General features: G+C 29.4%; 2 protein-coding genes across 4 annotated transcripts in view; one reads left to right on the forward strand and one right to left on the reverse strand.

Moving 5' to 3' along the window:
- Positions 1-14,289, forward strand: part of LOC114125303 (isatin hydrolase-like) — a 108,322-nt gene extending 94,033 nt beyond the window's left edge. Inside the window, exons 1-5 of one of the 3 annotated variants that reach the window (XM_050204260.1) lie at positions 9,707-9,885; positions 10,412-10,582; positions 11,507-11,826; positions 12,760-12,949; positions 13,656-14,289. In XM_050204260.1, the coding sequence (XP_050060217.1) occupies positions 11,511-11,826; positions 12,760-12,949; positions 13,656-13,938 (789 nt within the window). In that variant the 5' untranslated portion in view covers positions 9,707-9,885; positions 10,412-10,582; positions 11,507-11,510 and the 3' untranslated portion in view covers positions 13,939-14,289. Of the gene's footprint in view, positions 1-9,706; positions 9,886-10,411; positions 10,583-11,506; positions 11,827-12,759; positions 12,950-13,655 lie in introns of those variants that run through there. The other 2 variants (XM_050204259.1, XM_027988901.2) reach the window with 2 other exon arrangements.
- Positions 587-2,742, reverse strand: LOC126551295 (uncharacterized). The gene is made up of 2 exons (XM_050204258.1): positions 2,457-2,742; positions 587-1,402 (listed from the first exon to the last, which is right to left on the reverse strand). The coding sequence occupies exons 1-2, from the start codon at positions 2,602-2,604 to the stop codon at positions 633-635; spliced, it is 918 nt and encodes a 305-aa protein (XP_050060215.1). The 5' UTR covers positions 2,605-2,742; the 3' UTR covers positions 587-632.
- Positions 14,290-16,633: the final 2,344 nt, after the last annotated feature.

A 16,633-nucleotide genomic window follows, 5' to 3' on the forward strand; every position in this document is an offset into this window, starting at 1 on the left:
TTTTTATTATACAATTTAGTGATTTATAAATAAAGAATAATTGGTATTTTATTTTAAAAAAAAGTTCCACGGTCAATAATAAAGATAAGATAAAAATTAATTCGAAATGAATCGAATGATTGACAATGTGTATGGAAAAACCCAATAAACCTATCAAATGAAAACAACTTAAATCTTAAGGCGGCTCTCACACCGGAGCAATAGGCAACGAGCAACTAGCAATTAACAATAATCAACAGACAATACGTATTGCCCCTAGCTCTCAAATATAAGCAACGCAGTAGCAACCATGTCATCGTCTGATGAAGACGATATTTTATTATTCTGGTGGAATTTAAGAAGAAAAATAAAAAATAAAAAACGTAAATATTGGATTAACCCAGCGTTTAAACAGCTTGCAAAATATGGTGCAAATGTCTATGCAGATGAACTTAAACTTCATCCACTGCAGTTCAAAAGCTGTTATAGAATGAGCCCAGATACATTTAAACAACTTTTGAATTTAATTGAACATAGTATTACAAAACGTGATACCAATTTCAGAGAAGCTATAAGTGCAGGAGAAAAAATATTAATAACACTCAGGTAATGTTAAATTTTAATATTTATTTTTATTTAAATAATATATCATACTATTCAGTAAATGTATGGAGGTAATTTTGTACTGTTGTCGGATTATTATTAATTCGTTCGTAGTCTTCTGACTGAAAATTTCCCAACTGTTGAAATCCGACCGTCCCCACGGATGGCTCAGGACTCAGTGCTGAATATGAACTTCCGGAATAGCTGGATAAAGGTCGTTGAACATATGAAATAGTGTTCTGTGTTGGCGAATCGTCCAAAATTGAATCTATAGTATCAAGTGTTCTTCTCTTAAACTGTCTTTTTTGATAATCTGTCATTTTAGATATATCAGGTAATAAGCTTTTGAAAAAATCAAGATCGCTATTATTTTTGTTTGTCTGAGAATCTTTTTTTGAAGTAATATAATCAATGACGCACTTATCAACCTCATCCGTCGATGTTTTCATATTATGTAATGCGCGTTTTTTTATAGTATTCGGAGCATTAAATTTATCTTGTGACACATCTAGATTCCTTTTTTTATAACTTTCTTTTGATGTAGATTGTGTTTCATCGTGTAAAGATACATCGCTATTGTCTTGATTAATATCTGTATCTACAATATCAGTGTCACTATTTTGCTCGTCCTTATCTTCGGTATCTTTTAAATTGCTACTTTGAGACTTAACCTTCATGAACGGAAGAATAAACTGCATGACATCTTTCAAATAATAGTCTTTAGATCTTTTGTTATTGGCAGCACTTCCTGACGGGGGTTTTTTCATGCTTCGTGCAAAAGCTGTTCGTAGATTTTTCCATTTCTCCTTGCATTGTACTTCTGTTAAAATATAATATAACATATTATAATTGTAATATTATCTTATTATTATTATTATTATCTTATACTGAAAATTTGTTACAGATATTTGGCTACAGGATGTAGTTTTGTTGCTTTGTCACATATATTCATGAGAGGGGACAATACGATAGGAATAATAGTGAAAGAGTGCAGTGAAGCTATCTGGCGAATTCTTCAACCTTTATATATGCCTGTTCCAAATGAAGAAACATGGAAATCGATAGCAAAACGATACTACGAATTATGGGACCTCCCCAATTGTATTGGTTCCGTAGATGGCAAGCATTGTCGTATAAAAAAATTTGACAAAACCGGTTCACTTCATTACAATTATAAAAGTTTTTTTTCCGTGGTGCTCATGGCATGCGCGGACGCCGATGGAATTTTTACAACCATTGATGTAGGAGAAGCAGGCAGGTTTAGTGATAGTGCCGTTTTTAAAGCTTCTAATCTTGGGAAACTATTAGATACAGATAAACTTCATATCCCAAAACCAACACCAATGCCTAATGATGCTTTTGATTTTCCTTTCTATATGGTAGGAGATGAAGCATTTCCTCTCAAAATAAATCTCATGCGGCCGTATCCTAAGCGAGTTCTCGATAATGAAAAACGAATATTCAACTATAGAATGTCACGTGGACGAAAAAGCGTTGAATGCGCCTTTGGAATGTTGGCGTCAAAATTTGAAATATTTCAGAAACCAATAATGTGCCATGAAGATACTGCAATAAAAGTTATAAAAGCAGCATGTGTTCTACACAATTTTATTAAAATGGTCGAGGGTCATTTTTCAGTTCCCCAAATCAGTAAAAATCAGGAAAATCAATGTAGAAATCGAGAAATGGCACAATCAACCAATAACCATTGTAGTAATAAATCTGCCCATGAATTAAGAGATTATTTGAAAAAGTATTTTTTGAAACCAGAAAATGCATTGCCTTGGCAAGAAAATTACACTTTATAAATTTATTAAATACTACTATTATAATACTACTATAACTTTAAATAAAAATAAATAAAATATGTATACCTGATAATTTAAATTCTTTTCCAATTGCATTCCACGCCTTTTCAGTCGCGTTTCTTTTACTGTGATCATCCCGAGTGAAATCATAAATACATGGATACTGTTCGACGTATTCTACAAATTTTATGTTCAACGCGGATTCATCACACATTTTTAATTTAATTAATTAATTTTAAGAAAAATTGAATATGAGGTAACACAAATTTACATATGTATAACAATATAATAAAAAAAAAACCATACGAATACGAAGCTCGTATTGCTCAACACTGTCAATAAATATCGACCGGCAACACGACAGCCGTATCACTGGCAACGCATGTTGCTACAAGTTCGCAACAGGAAACATCGTGTTGCTTCGGTGTGAGAATATTCATTATTTTCTACGAGATTAATCAATTAGCAATATTATTGCTTATCGACGATTGCTAGTTGCTTGTTGCCTATTGCTCCGGTGTGAGAGCCGCCTAAGAAAACGATTTATCTAGATAATTATAACATCATAATATTTTCAATAGACTAAATTTATATTGCATATTAAACAAATATGCATTAGAACATTTAAAATCAACAAAATGACTCGATAATGCTAAAAAAAAATACAAAATAAAAGTTGAAGCACCCGTTAAGGTACGGTTTCCCTGGCAGCGTCAGACGCGTGGAACAGTGGAACAGCACTACCGCGTCGGACGCTGCGTCTAGACGCGACCTACCTCTAGACCGGTAGTGACGCTAGACGCCGCGTCTAGACGCAGCAGGGAAACCGTACCTTTACATGAAACGAATTATGTACACGGAAAGCATTGTCTTTATTCTATAAGATCTATTTAAAAAAAATGCTTTTTTCATTGAAATCCAGGCTAGGTTAGGACTACATATTATAATTTGTAAATAGGTAGGTATAACTAATCATCATAGGCATGCCAGACGCTTACAGTAAGTACCTATTGCAAAAACCTGCTGAAATATTTCAAAAATAAGTCTTCAAAATAATAATATAATTAGTATTAAATTATAATATTATGTAATATTAAGTATAGAAGCGTCCCATATAGACGAGTAGGAGATTAAAACTAAATACACACAATTAGTTATAATGGAAATTCTAACCTAACATATTAGAAAATAACTAAATCAATTAATAAAATAAATTGTTCAACATATTGTTACCTATTTATAATAAAATATAAGGATGTTTAAATAAATAAAATATTATCAAGCTGAAATAAAAAATATTATAGTTACATTATGTGAATGAAACTATATTAGCAATAACGCACGTGTTATTCAAGAATTCAATTAATATTTAATATTTATGTAATAAAACTATTTGTCTTATCTATATTAATCAATATTGTATTATAAAGTGTTATATCGACGTATAACTTGTGCTCATAAGAAACTAAAGAATGGATTTAAGTCATAATTTCATTAAATCTATTTTTTTCCCTAATCGTTGTAAAAGATGCACATACAGTAAAAAGTAAATCTTTTTAGATCAGTTTATAAGTGTAATGTGTAAAGGTTGGAAAGTAAAACTTGTTACCAAAAATTCCATAAGAAGTTTCTACAAACTAAACGAATAAGTAAATTCAAAAAATCAGACTCAAGAAAAGCAATTATTGAAATCGAGAAAAATGACATCATCGACCAAAAAAGTAAAAGAGCACACAAAAAAGGAGACGAACAACAAACCAGCTTGGTTAACATATTATAGCCATTACAGATATAATTAACTATTAAGACCCAAATAATTAGGAATATATACCATGCTATTATACTAAAAATAATAAGTTATAAATATATAAATTATAAGCATAACTAAATTTATTAATATTTACAATTAGAATAATCATATAAAAAATTAGATTTGTATACCCTGCAGTATCTGGTCTGTCCATTGTCCAGTGTGTACTTCAGTACTTGTTTTTTGTACATAAAATGTACGAGTGTATGTCTATAGTTGATCAGTACATTTATGGTGACAATTTTTAACGATACAAACACTCAACGTTTATATAACTTTATAAGATATAAACTATAAAGAAAGACAATATATATTTATCATTGTTTAGTATAATATTATAGTTGTGTAAAAATAATATAATATTAGATATTTGTCGCTTTATGTAACAAATATTATGAGATAAATCCACAGAGGGGATCCCCCTCGGTCCTCATAAAAAAAAATTAAACCTGATCGCGCTACTACTAAATATACGATATCTAAAAATAATTCAATTTTAATATTGATTAAAAGTTATTATAGACAGAACGACAAAACAGAACCAGGATCGACTAAAGCAGTTCTCGACATGGACAATTGTCTTTAATGTCTGTAATTAATAATGAAAGATCTTTAATCTCTGGTAGCGTGGGATTGTCCATGTCGAGAACTGCTTTAGTCACGCTACCAGATATTAAAGATCTTTTCTTATCAATCACAGACATCAAGAGAGAGATGGAGAGTTCAGCTGAACTCATCCCTAATGTGCACAAAATTAACAATCCTATGAACAGAACAAAATCAAATTTAGCAATTTCTAACCAAGGTAAACCCACGCCACCACAAAATAGATATCTTAACGTTATGAATCGTAGAATTAAAGACATACTGGACTCAGTCCTAATGTTCCATAACTTGAAAACGTTTTGAATGCAACAGAATCAAGTAAGACAGTTATGGAAGAGTAATTCCGCACGGGAATCGCATTTATGCTAGCCCAACAATATTTGTGGACAATGCTATACTATTATGATAATAAAAAATATGTATAATAAATAATACCTATTCACTAACCACTGTGTACCTATTATTTTTATAGAAGCATATACCTAATAATACAAATGTGCATTACAATAAATTTTCTATTAAATTAATATAATGAGGGTTTAAGGAGATAAGTCCGCCAGTTTTCTGTGTATATTTTGTATAAATAATAATAGTTGGTGCATCTGAAATTTTCTTTTCACATGGACAAAACATTAACACCAAAACATACGCTGTTTTTCAAACATACTCATCTACGTAGGTACCTATATGTTATTTTTTATTGAATTTAATAAAAATTAGGCGAATAACTTGCATTTTTTTTGTATAACACATGGAATATGTCTGAAAGTGTCATAAAATTTTATATTTTATAAACATTTTTAAGATTTACATAATATTTGAACGCATAATATTATAGTTATCAGATATTTAACGCGAATTTATTAATATTTTAAATTTAAATGACATATTATTGCATCTCGTTTATTTTGATGATCGTAATGTAGAGCACGTTTTTTTTTTTAACTATTCTGCTTTCAGTTCAAAATTAAACATAACTTAAACTATTAACACTCAACATTTGTTTAACTTCGTGAACACGAATATAGCATGAAAATGTATATAGGTTCAAAAGTCAAAACCCACGCGTAGCCCAACAGTTTCACAACCCGCAGCACACTCACTATTCCCTCCGCAGTCCGCACCATCACCACCAACTCAATCATTCTTTATATCATTGTTATTAATAACAACATGCATTAAAAATTTAAAGCCCTTATCAATTTGCGATTGCCTACATTGCCCCCTCTCTAAATGTGCCATTGTATTTATCCAATAAAAGTTAGAATATATATTAATTTTAGCAATACCATTATAAACATAAATAGTAAGCATTTATAAACAAAAATTTCCATCATAAATCACAAAATCCCTGTTATAGCACCAACCAGGGGTGGAGGTAGGAGGTAGCTTTTGCGATAAGAATCTTCTCCATGATATACTCTTTCGTTTAAACAAAAATCAAGAAAATCTGATAAGTAGTTCCAAAATAGTTTAACCTGTACAAAGATTTTCATTTCACATTTATTTAGTTATAGATATATAAGTCAAAACGTTATAAGGCACCTCCTAAACATATCAACCTTAAAATTTTTTGGTGGAAGAAGGGTCAAGAGTCAAATTTAAAAACTGGACTTGCATGCTCACTTGAATGACTTTATAAAACCGGAAAAAAAATTGCGAAAAAATGCATTTAAAAAATCGATTAAATTGGCTAGAAAAACTACCTATCTGTTGCTGGCTGTTTTCGTATAGATTTTTCACGGTAAGTTATTTTACGAGGATTGTCAATCTATTAAAAATTTAACTTGTATTTTCATGGGCATGGTGCCACAGAGTACATTACTATATGCAGAAAGACGAGGTATATTAAGTATACCTAAGTATATGTAATAATAATTTTGATAAGATAAAGGTGATAGCTGTAATAGATATCATCCAATAAAAATATAATCCTGTAAAGGGTTGTATATAGGGTATTAAACCCTATAACCACTCCCGCTACTGAAGTACGCCTGCAATGCGTAAGACCTATATATTAAATTATAGTGTCGAAGGATTTCTACTGTATATAACTATTGCAAAATTTGCATAAATTTATGTTTTCGTCAAAAATATAATCTACATACACAACTTCATAAAGTTGGCCTACCCACTGCCTTAACATATTTATATACCCATACAACTGACTACCATTGAGTTAAAATCTTCACCATAATATGTTGTGAATTAATTGCGAACATTTGTAAGTTAGCCATTTATGAGTTACAGTTTACAAAAAATAAAAATGAATTACCCATGATATTAGCCCAACCATGTCGCTCAAAAATGTTGTAATACATACCGATGAGATTAACGAGAATTGAAAACTAATTTTCAAAATTTACGAGCACGCTTTTTTATCCATTTAAAATCATAGATAATAGTTTTAAAATTGTTTTATGGCTACAAATAAGACAACAATTTTTTTTTTCATATCTAAGATTTTAAAATCTAACACAATAAATTCTTTATACATTTTGAAATCTATATAAAAAAATCAACCATATAGTCAAATTAATTTTTTATGACCTTATAAATTTAAAATTTTTACGACATTACAAAATAATATTTAATCGTAAAATATAATTATATTTCTTCTTAAACTATTTTTGATATCTTATTATAATTAAAAAAAGGAATCATAGATATAGGTACCTACTTAAAATTTTCACCAAATTTTTGTATAATATAATCATTTGCTATACATGATACAAATTTCAAAATATTTTAACTTTCTTACAAGCGTTTTCAATTATTTTAATTTTATTTTTATAAATATTGAAAAACAAAACTAACTTTCATTTGTAGGTCAAAAAGTTTGTAATTTTAAACGAAACCTTCTTACGTATAATTCTTAAATAGATATGAAAACTATTTAAAATACATATAGGCACGATTTAGTTTTATAAGCATTTGAAAATCAAATTTTGATGAAATCAAATGAAATCATGAATATTTGTGAATTATTTAACAATTAAAAATTTATAAAATTTGCAATTTTTATAGCTATAGCTTGAAAATTAAATACAATAACGCTCCTCGTAAATATTTGATACTGAAAAAAAATAATTGTATACACTACATACTATATTTTATATTTTAAATTATTATATCAACTTCTATACCAAACTAAAAATTTAAAAACAACGTTATCTAAATACCATGAAATAGTAAGAATATAGGTTTATATAATATATAATAGTATATAAGCAGATAAAATCTTAAAATAAATTAAAAAATGAATTGCCTATATTTATATAGTAAAATTCAAAAAAAATATAATATATATAGGTGTACGTAAAAAAAGTATCCATCAATAATAATTTTAATTTATAACGAAATAATTAACATATTTTATATTAATCAACATATTTTCAAATTTGAGCTTTTTCAAATGTCAATGAAAAGTAATTGTATACTTTTTAATTGTTTAGTTCCAATATGAAATACTTCTAAGAAATATTATATTACATGTTCAAACTTAACCTATAAAAATTAAGAATTTTATAAATTTATACTTAAAATTTATAATTTTAGTTGTTATGTGAGATCATATATATTAAATTTTCAAGAATTTTGACCCATAAATAAATATTTAATGACATTTTCTGATTTTCAATTTTTTTGTTTTTGTTTTTGAATAACAAAAAAAGTAAAAAATCGTATGAGAAAAGGAGAAGAATAATACCTATATAGTTTTAATAACAATTAATGAATGAATTCCATTGTTGTAAAAATGTTAGTAGGTAGGGTAATAAAAAATTAATTTGTCTTTAGTAATTATTTTTAATATTGGTTTTTATCATGTATAAAGAACCTTGTATTAAATTCCAAAATTACTTCTTAGTTCTCAGGTAAAAACAGAAAAATTATTATAATTTTCTATATAAACTACAAAATAATTTGTAATTTTCCAAATTTTGGCGGTTATTCTAAATTTAAATTCTTATAAAAAAATATTATGACTATTTTTTATATTTCTTAATTTGGAAATGAACCAAAGAACAAAATACTAAATTCAATTTTCTATTCAAAACCACCCCCAAAATTTAAAATCAAAGCATTTTATCGACTATACTTATAAACACTGCACTGCACAATACTTAATCAGAACAGAATATCTTCGTTCAAAATCATTTTTCATCCACAATTATTATACATCATTGAAATTTAACACATAATTCCTTATACAGTGATCCATTCAGCCTCATTCAGCCCCATTCGGCTGGAACCCGATTGAGCACAGTTAAACCTATTTCACGACCAGATTTAGCATTAAACAATAGGAACCCAATAGGTATACAACACGATTGAGCAACATCTACATTCTACAATACAGCGCAGAACGGATCCCTAACCTAACTTTTAACTATTAACTTACATTATTTTATACTAACTTAATAACTTAACGAGTTCAAAATAATACTTGGCTAGCCTTGAAATATTACTCATAATTCGGTGATTAACCCGAAATGATATATTATATGAATGATAATAATTGATAATTATACAAAAAACCAAATATCAAGTGCATAAACTATTGATAAATTCAAAGTTGATATAGACCTACTATATATATCTTATAAATTATAATACGTAAAACTATAGTAAAAAAATATCTCTGTTATATTTACATAACATTACATATATATATAATATACGTTACGAATTATTATCGATGTATAGATGTACATTATAATTAATATATCTATATTTAATACTATACATATTAGTTTATTATGTAAAGCTGAAAACATGCTATGTTACATAACACTAAACATTATAAGGTAATACCTTTGTGGTTAAATACTCATAAATGTTAAATTATATTGCGATAACCTTTTCTTTGATTCCTGCATTCGATTAGTCTGTCTGCATTCGTGTGCAGATGATACTCTTATGATTAGGAGTAAAAAACTACACTACCTACGAGAACGACTATATAGGACATAGGTACTCAGTATAAATTACATTACTAAACCTATAAGTGCGCATAAATCAATGGTCGGTGATTTCAAATGAGTGGTTAACGCATAATTTATCAATATAATAGCAAAGGTATGTACACAAACGAAGAATCATAGTTCGGAGTTTTATGTTTAAATAATAATAATTTATCTATTTGAATTCCGATTTTTGAAAATTTTGAGTAGTTACTCAAAGAACAAATTTTTAAGTACTCGCAATTTTGTTATGGTATATTTAAAATGACCAGCGCTTACTCTGACTTATTTTGGGCTTTTTATTCTGTAAATAACAATATCAAAAATCAAATAATTCAAATAAGTAATTTCTCACTTACCTTACCTATATTGCTGCAATACACTGAGAGCTAGCTGAGGAACGAATAAATATAGGTAAAATAGTCTATTCAATATTTTAACATAAATTTTATGGATAGATTTATTTAACTGTTTAAAATATATTCATAGTTATGAGTATAGGGCTCAGATTTTAAATCATAATAAACAACTAAAAAAATTAAAAAATTAACATGAACTAGTTATATAAAAATTAATAAAAAATTTTGAAAAAAGAATTTAAATTAAAAAAAGAATTAACTACCATGTATTTTCCTATACAGAGAACTGACTCTATATTGTCCAGCAGAATATTTAACATTTAACATAGAAAACGAGCTCTTTACATCCACTGATGTGACCGGTGAATATATACAAGAGGTTTCAAAATACAACACTAAATTTTAAATTTTAAAATAGTCGATATCAATGTTATAGGCATACTGACCATATAGGTACGACAGGTACGTACTGCAGACTATATGTAGATCGAAAATCTATACGTTTAGTACATTTAATAAAGCCGATAGCGAAAACAATAATAATCCAATATAAAATTTAGTCCGCATTCTGGGTTTTTACGTTTCTTATTAATTCAATTTTTTATATTATTTCTAAAGTAGCATAATAAACATATACAAATTCTACAGCTGAAATAACTAGAAAAAAAACAATAAAAGCATTTATACCTTTATAAAAAAAGTAAAAATAAATTGGTTTATTTGGAATCTGAAATCAGAATGACGTCAAACAAATTGATATATAAGAATTAGATTTCTATCTCATATTTAAAAAAATAAACACATGCTTTAGAGCCGATGTATTTAGAAATATTTTATGAGAATTAGATAATTTTCCTAACACCACCTATCAAGTTTAGCCACTAATTAAATTTATTACAATACCTAAAAACAAAATAATGGCATCGTTTTAAAGTGCAAAATGATTAATATTTTCAATAGTATACAAATATTTTGTAATAATCAATCTCGGTATTCATCATTATTCAAAATATTGTAATACTAATAAACATCAGCTGATGGTAATTAACAAAAATTATTAAGTTCACTAAATATTTTTTCGTATAACCTTATAATGATTAATAATATTATATTATTACTTCTTTTTTAAAAGTGTTTGTAAAACACCGCAGTAGACAGTATATTTCGTGAAGTATATACTGACATAGTGACGTAGGTATAAGCTTTTTTCGTAAACGCGTATTTTATAAAAAGCAGTATATAGGTATAACGTAATAATATATAACGTAATAAAATCGACAACCGCGCGTAGTTCTTAGTATGTAATGGAAACTTACCAGTTACCATAGGTATACTGAGCATTTTACATATTTTATAACTATACCGTCTACCGATCAGTGAAATGGAATACGCACGAATACAATTGCCGTCGTTCTCGATGGTGATGATCGCGATGACGGCACTACTCCCGGATGGTACCGCCGCCGCCTTGATAGACCTTGGTCACAGTTACCGGTTCGGGACCACAACTTGCTGGGACCCAACACAGCGATTCAACATATACGACGTCTACACGGGACCTGGACCGAACGGACTGTACATCACGGAAAGCTTCTCGACGCCTGAACACTGCGGCACTCATCTGGACGCCCCGTTTCACTTTAACCCGGCCGGGTGGAAGCTGCAAGACATCCCGCTGCACCGAACGGTGGTTGAAGGTATAACTGCACTGTTAAATCGTATTTTTATATAATAATATGTATGAGCACCACGATAAATTGTCGTAACCTTTTTGGTTAAATCGTATACCTACAGTATAGGGCAGTGGTTTCCAAACTGTGCTGCACCTAGATCTCCGAGGGCTCCGAGATCTACGACTCATAACAAATAATCAAAAATTTATAGAATTTATTTTTTGTTCTGTCTTTTATGGTATTCACATTTCACAGACAGGGCACCGTAGCTGAATTTAATCCAAAAAGGGTACGGCAAAAAAAAAGTTTGGCAACTGCTAATATAATATAAGATAGGGCAGTGATTTCCAACAATTTATAGGTTTATACATGGTTAACTAGATACATACAAATCTTTCATAGACGTATTATAATTTTCTAACATTATCCATCCGACAAGATGTCGGTAATTACTAATTATTGATTCTTACTCTCATATATACTCTCAAAAATCTTTTTTCCTGTTTTTTTTTTCGTAAAATTTAATCATTTTTGAAAATTCTTAGTGAGCGAAATGAATACTAGTGGTGTTTATTTATTTATTAATAATTAATAATAACAGTATCGTCAGAGGCATGCTTACAGCGATGGTTTTGGGTGTTCAAACTACCCCCAATTGACTTTCTTATTTTTTTATAAAATAAAAACACATTATACTATACTATACAGTCTACACAGTGAAATATAATTTTTTCATCGATTTTTGACTTGTAGTCAAAAATGAATGAAAAAATATCTAATTGTAAATTGTCTACTATAATATGTTATAATATAACGTTAATAAATTAAAACCACCATCAAAACAAAATCAAGTGCACGCCCTTGAATTTCGTAATGTATTTTTATACCATAAACTACAATCTACATAATATATTATACAACATTATATTATATATACGTATATATAATAATATAAAGGCGTACATGTGAACGTAAGTAGTGAAGTCAATGGAAACAGTGACTTTTTACTGACCGCTGATCATTTGAAAGCGTGGGAACAAGCCAACGGTCCACTGCCAAATCGATCAGTGATTTTGGTGAACTTCGGCTGGGCTCACAAATTTGGAGATCGTCAGTCATACTACAGTGGATTACATGAACCTTACAGGTATATTGTATTATTTGAATCTATCATTTCCCATTTATAAATGATTTCGAGGAAATAACACGTTTTCAAAGTATTATAATACTACAAATTTATACTTAACCATGCCGATGCGCGTCTGATGCAACTTAAATTTAGACAATATAATAATAATACATTTAACCTTTTATTCTTTTTGGAACGTTCGCCTGTAATATATAAATACTCACGATTTTGTTAGACATATTATATCGCTACTGTTTTTATTTTTTCCCTAACACTTGTTGCGGTGAAACCAGCTGCAAGCTATTTCGTTAGATTCGTATATTGTATCGAAAATCGAATATAATACTCGTATTTTAAGAATTTGAACTACAGTGACTCGAGACTATGCCGGCGGGATATCGGTACTTTTCCGAGACATCGTCGACAATTGCGGTTAGCGAGTTTATCGTATACGAATAAAGTTTCGAAACATTCCGGCTGCTTTTGTTTGTACAGCGACAATATATTCGGAGTTCCATAAAACTTGGAAATTAGAATGCATTGTTTATGGTATATGAAAAAAAATATACTACCTAAATCCTGCGGGATGCGAAACAAACCCGCGGAGTAAACTGCAGGGTTGTTCACTTTTGCACCGTGAAAATATGTCCTATAGCCTCCTACCCTCGATAGACCGAAAAGAAAAAAACAAAAAATCGTAACGCCCTATAATCCGACTGCTCAGGTTTCCCGGACTGTCCGAGGACGCGGCCCAGTGGATCGTCGATTCCGGAAAAGTGTACGGCGTCGGGGTGGACGGTCCGAGCGTGGACCCGGGCCAGTCGACGACGTACGGCGTACACGGGGTACTGTCCAAAGCCAACCTGTACAACCTGGAAAACGTAGCGTTGAACGGGACGACGCTGCCAGCCAGGGGGTTCAAGCTGGTCATCCAACCGGTCAAGATCGACGGCGGCACCGGCAGCCCGGTCAGGATATTGGCCTTTACGCGGAACGCGTTCGAATGACGACGCGGGACGGCATCGAATCGAATGGCACCGCCGAATAATCGTTTTTCTTTTTTCCACTCGCTGCGACAGCTATACACACGACAACAACAGTGTTGCACGCTGCTCGGAGCGCCGGCTGACGACGGGCGTCATAATTAATAATAAAAAACAACACTGTTATCGAATTTTCTTTAGCGTTAGTATACCGCTTAGATTTACGCTCTAAACATAATATTATTATACATAAGTTGCCGTTATACCACGTTATAATATTATATAACCACGGTATGTATGCGTAATATGCAAAACAAATAGATGTTGTAAAAACAATAATATTAATTTTATAAATAAAACGATTATGCGTTTTTATACGTCGTGGACATGTCTACTTTTAGTTACGTTTTTACATTTGTTATTATCGTATATATATAGGAATACCTACATGCGCAACTTATCGATATTCGCGCCTCTAAGAATCCCTGCAAGCACAAAAGTCCACGAATTAATGTGCATATTATGAAAAAATATCAAGTACCTATTTGCGATTTTATAACGTATAGCCTACCTATAGGTACGCCTAAATATAGTCAATTGTCATGTACGCAAATCTGTCATCGGTCTATTGAGAATTTTACCATATTATATTCATGTATGTTACCTATAAATATAATATGTTATACACCTACATTAATATAGATACTTATCGATCGGAAAATCGTGTATTCGAGTTGGTCACCAAGTCAATTAACCTCGTATAATTATATATGATATATATGATATTTTAATTTTTAACATCCCCCCCCTCAAGAAAATTATATTTATTTTGTATTATAACTATAATATTATGCCATGACTCACGTACTATAATATTATTATTATGAAAATATAAAGACATTTTTTTGATAATATGTAGGTATATAATATATTACCACCTACCGGAAAAGATGATAATTCGAGAATTGTCGTGATATCCTAGTCATTTTTGACAATGACTGAAAATTATAGCCAATGTTGGATCTTGGATACTTCTTAGTTTTAACAACACTTCCGTAGTAGTATTTAGGCAATGTTATAAATCCATATCTAAACAAACATCAACACCGCTTTATCGGTGATCGCGATCTGATTATGAAATATGGGTTGCTGGGTTAGGTTAGGTTATATTCATTTTTTGCTTACAATAGTTATAACTTAAAATAAAATTAACAAGTTAAAAATTACCATAGGTACTATATAATTTATATCATTATAGGCACATTCTGCAAGTGACTGCGCAGTACTGTTTGTACACTGAATACTGAAATAATGCATAGCAAAATGTATTAATAATTGTGTTTGATAATCTGTTTAAAAAATGAATTTAAATGAAATGCGCATAAAATTTGACAATTGTATTATTCAATTTTATTATTAATTGAATATAAACGAAACGATGATTTTTTTTAGATTAAGGTTATGATTAATCCTAAATAGATAATAAGTATTATAATAGGTATACCAATTATTCGATTTTTAACTTAATTTTTAATGTTATTATCAATGCCTTCTTTTATTAGGAATTGTCATCAGTGACAAGTTATTGACGTTAAATTCTTATTAAATCAGGCGTTATCGTTATTGACAACATTGACTATATAAATGCCATCTTTTCCAGTAACATATACATATAAATAAGTATAGGTACAACGCTTGTATTTTTAAATTTGTATTATTTTTCTAGATTTTGTTCTCATATGATTAATGATTATAATATATTTGTTTATCGTTTAATGTTTATTTACATAATTACATAGTTATTTAAACAAAGTAAAATACAAATTAAATATTAATATCTGTACATGTGTTAATTTAAAAATAATATAGTACCTGACACCTGCATACCACGTAGATAATTAATAAGTAAATATTGAATTTTTACTGAACTTTTATTTTTGGATTTTTTCAGCGGAATTACAGGTAGAATATAAAATATATTATTAAACATATAGGTATTTGACCTCCCAAATGTACCATTTAGATCCAATATTCTTTTAGAACCCACTCCCGAAGTTACAGGTCGAGGTTGTTTTTCACTATAATGGTAATTCAGATATTTTAGCATAAGTGTAGCCTTACCTTTTATCGAATTTGGACGATATATTAATAAGAATTTTTTTACAAGTCATCTTTTTTTTGTAAAATTAAAAAATGTGTATGTTAATGTATGATGATCTATTGAATACTATATGAATATAATAATTAATATTATTATAATACTCTGAAACATATTTATATACTTAATAGTTAATAATAATGTACCTATAACACTCTACAGCACTCTACAGTAACGTCAATAACAACTGCAGTAGGTCGAAGTTAACGTACAGCTGCATGTTTAACATTTGGGTATAATTGGTATAAGCTAATAAGTAACCATGGTTGTAGATACATCTACAACCTCTATTTGTTAAACCTAGGTACAATAAAAATTATTATAATATTTTGTTCTTAAAAATAATATTTGTCCTAAAAGCTAAAAGACAAGGACAGTGGACACTATGTTATAAATTAAAAATATTTTCATTTATTTATAGTTTATCAGACGAAGATGTTTGTTGTTTACAGTGTCAATTTTATTAATTCTATTGAAGCATTAAATGTGGTGTCAACTCAGTCTTTTACAATGATTCTTTTTACTTATAAAATAACAATGTTTAACTGATTTTAGAAGTTT

Source organism: Aphis gossypii, chromosome 3 (genome assembly GCF_020184175.1).
Source record: "Aphis gossypii isolate Hap1 chromosome 3, ASM2018417v2, whole genome shotgun sequence".
NCBI lineage: Eukaryota > Metazoa > Arthropoda > Insecta > Hemiptera > Aphididae > Aphis > Aphis gossypii.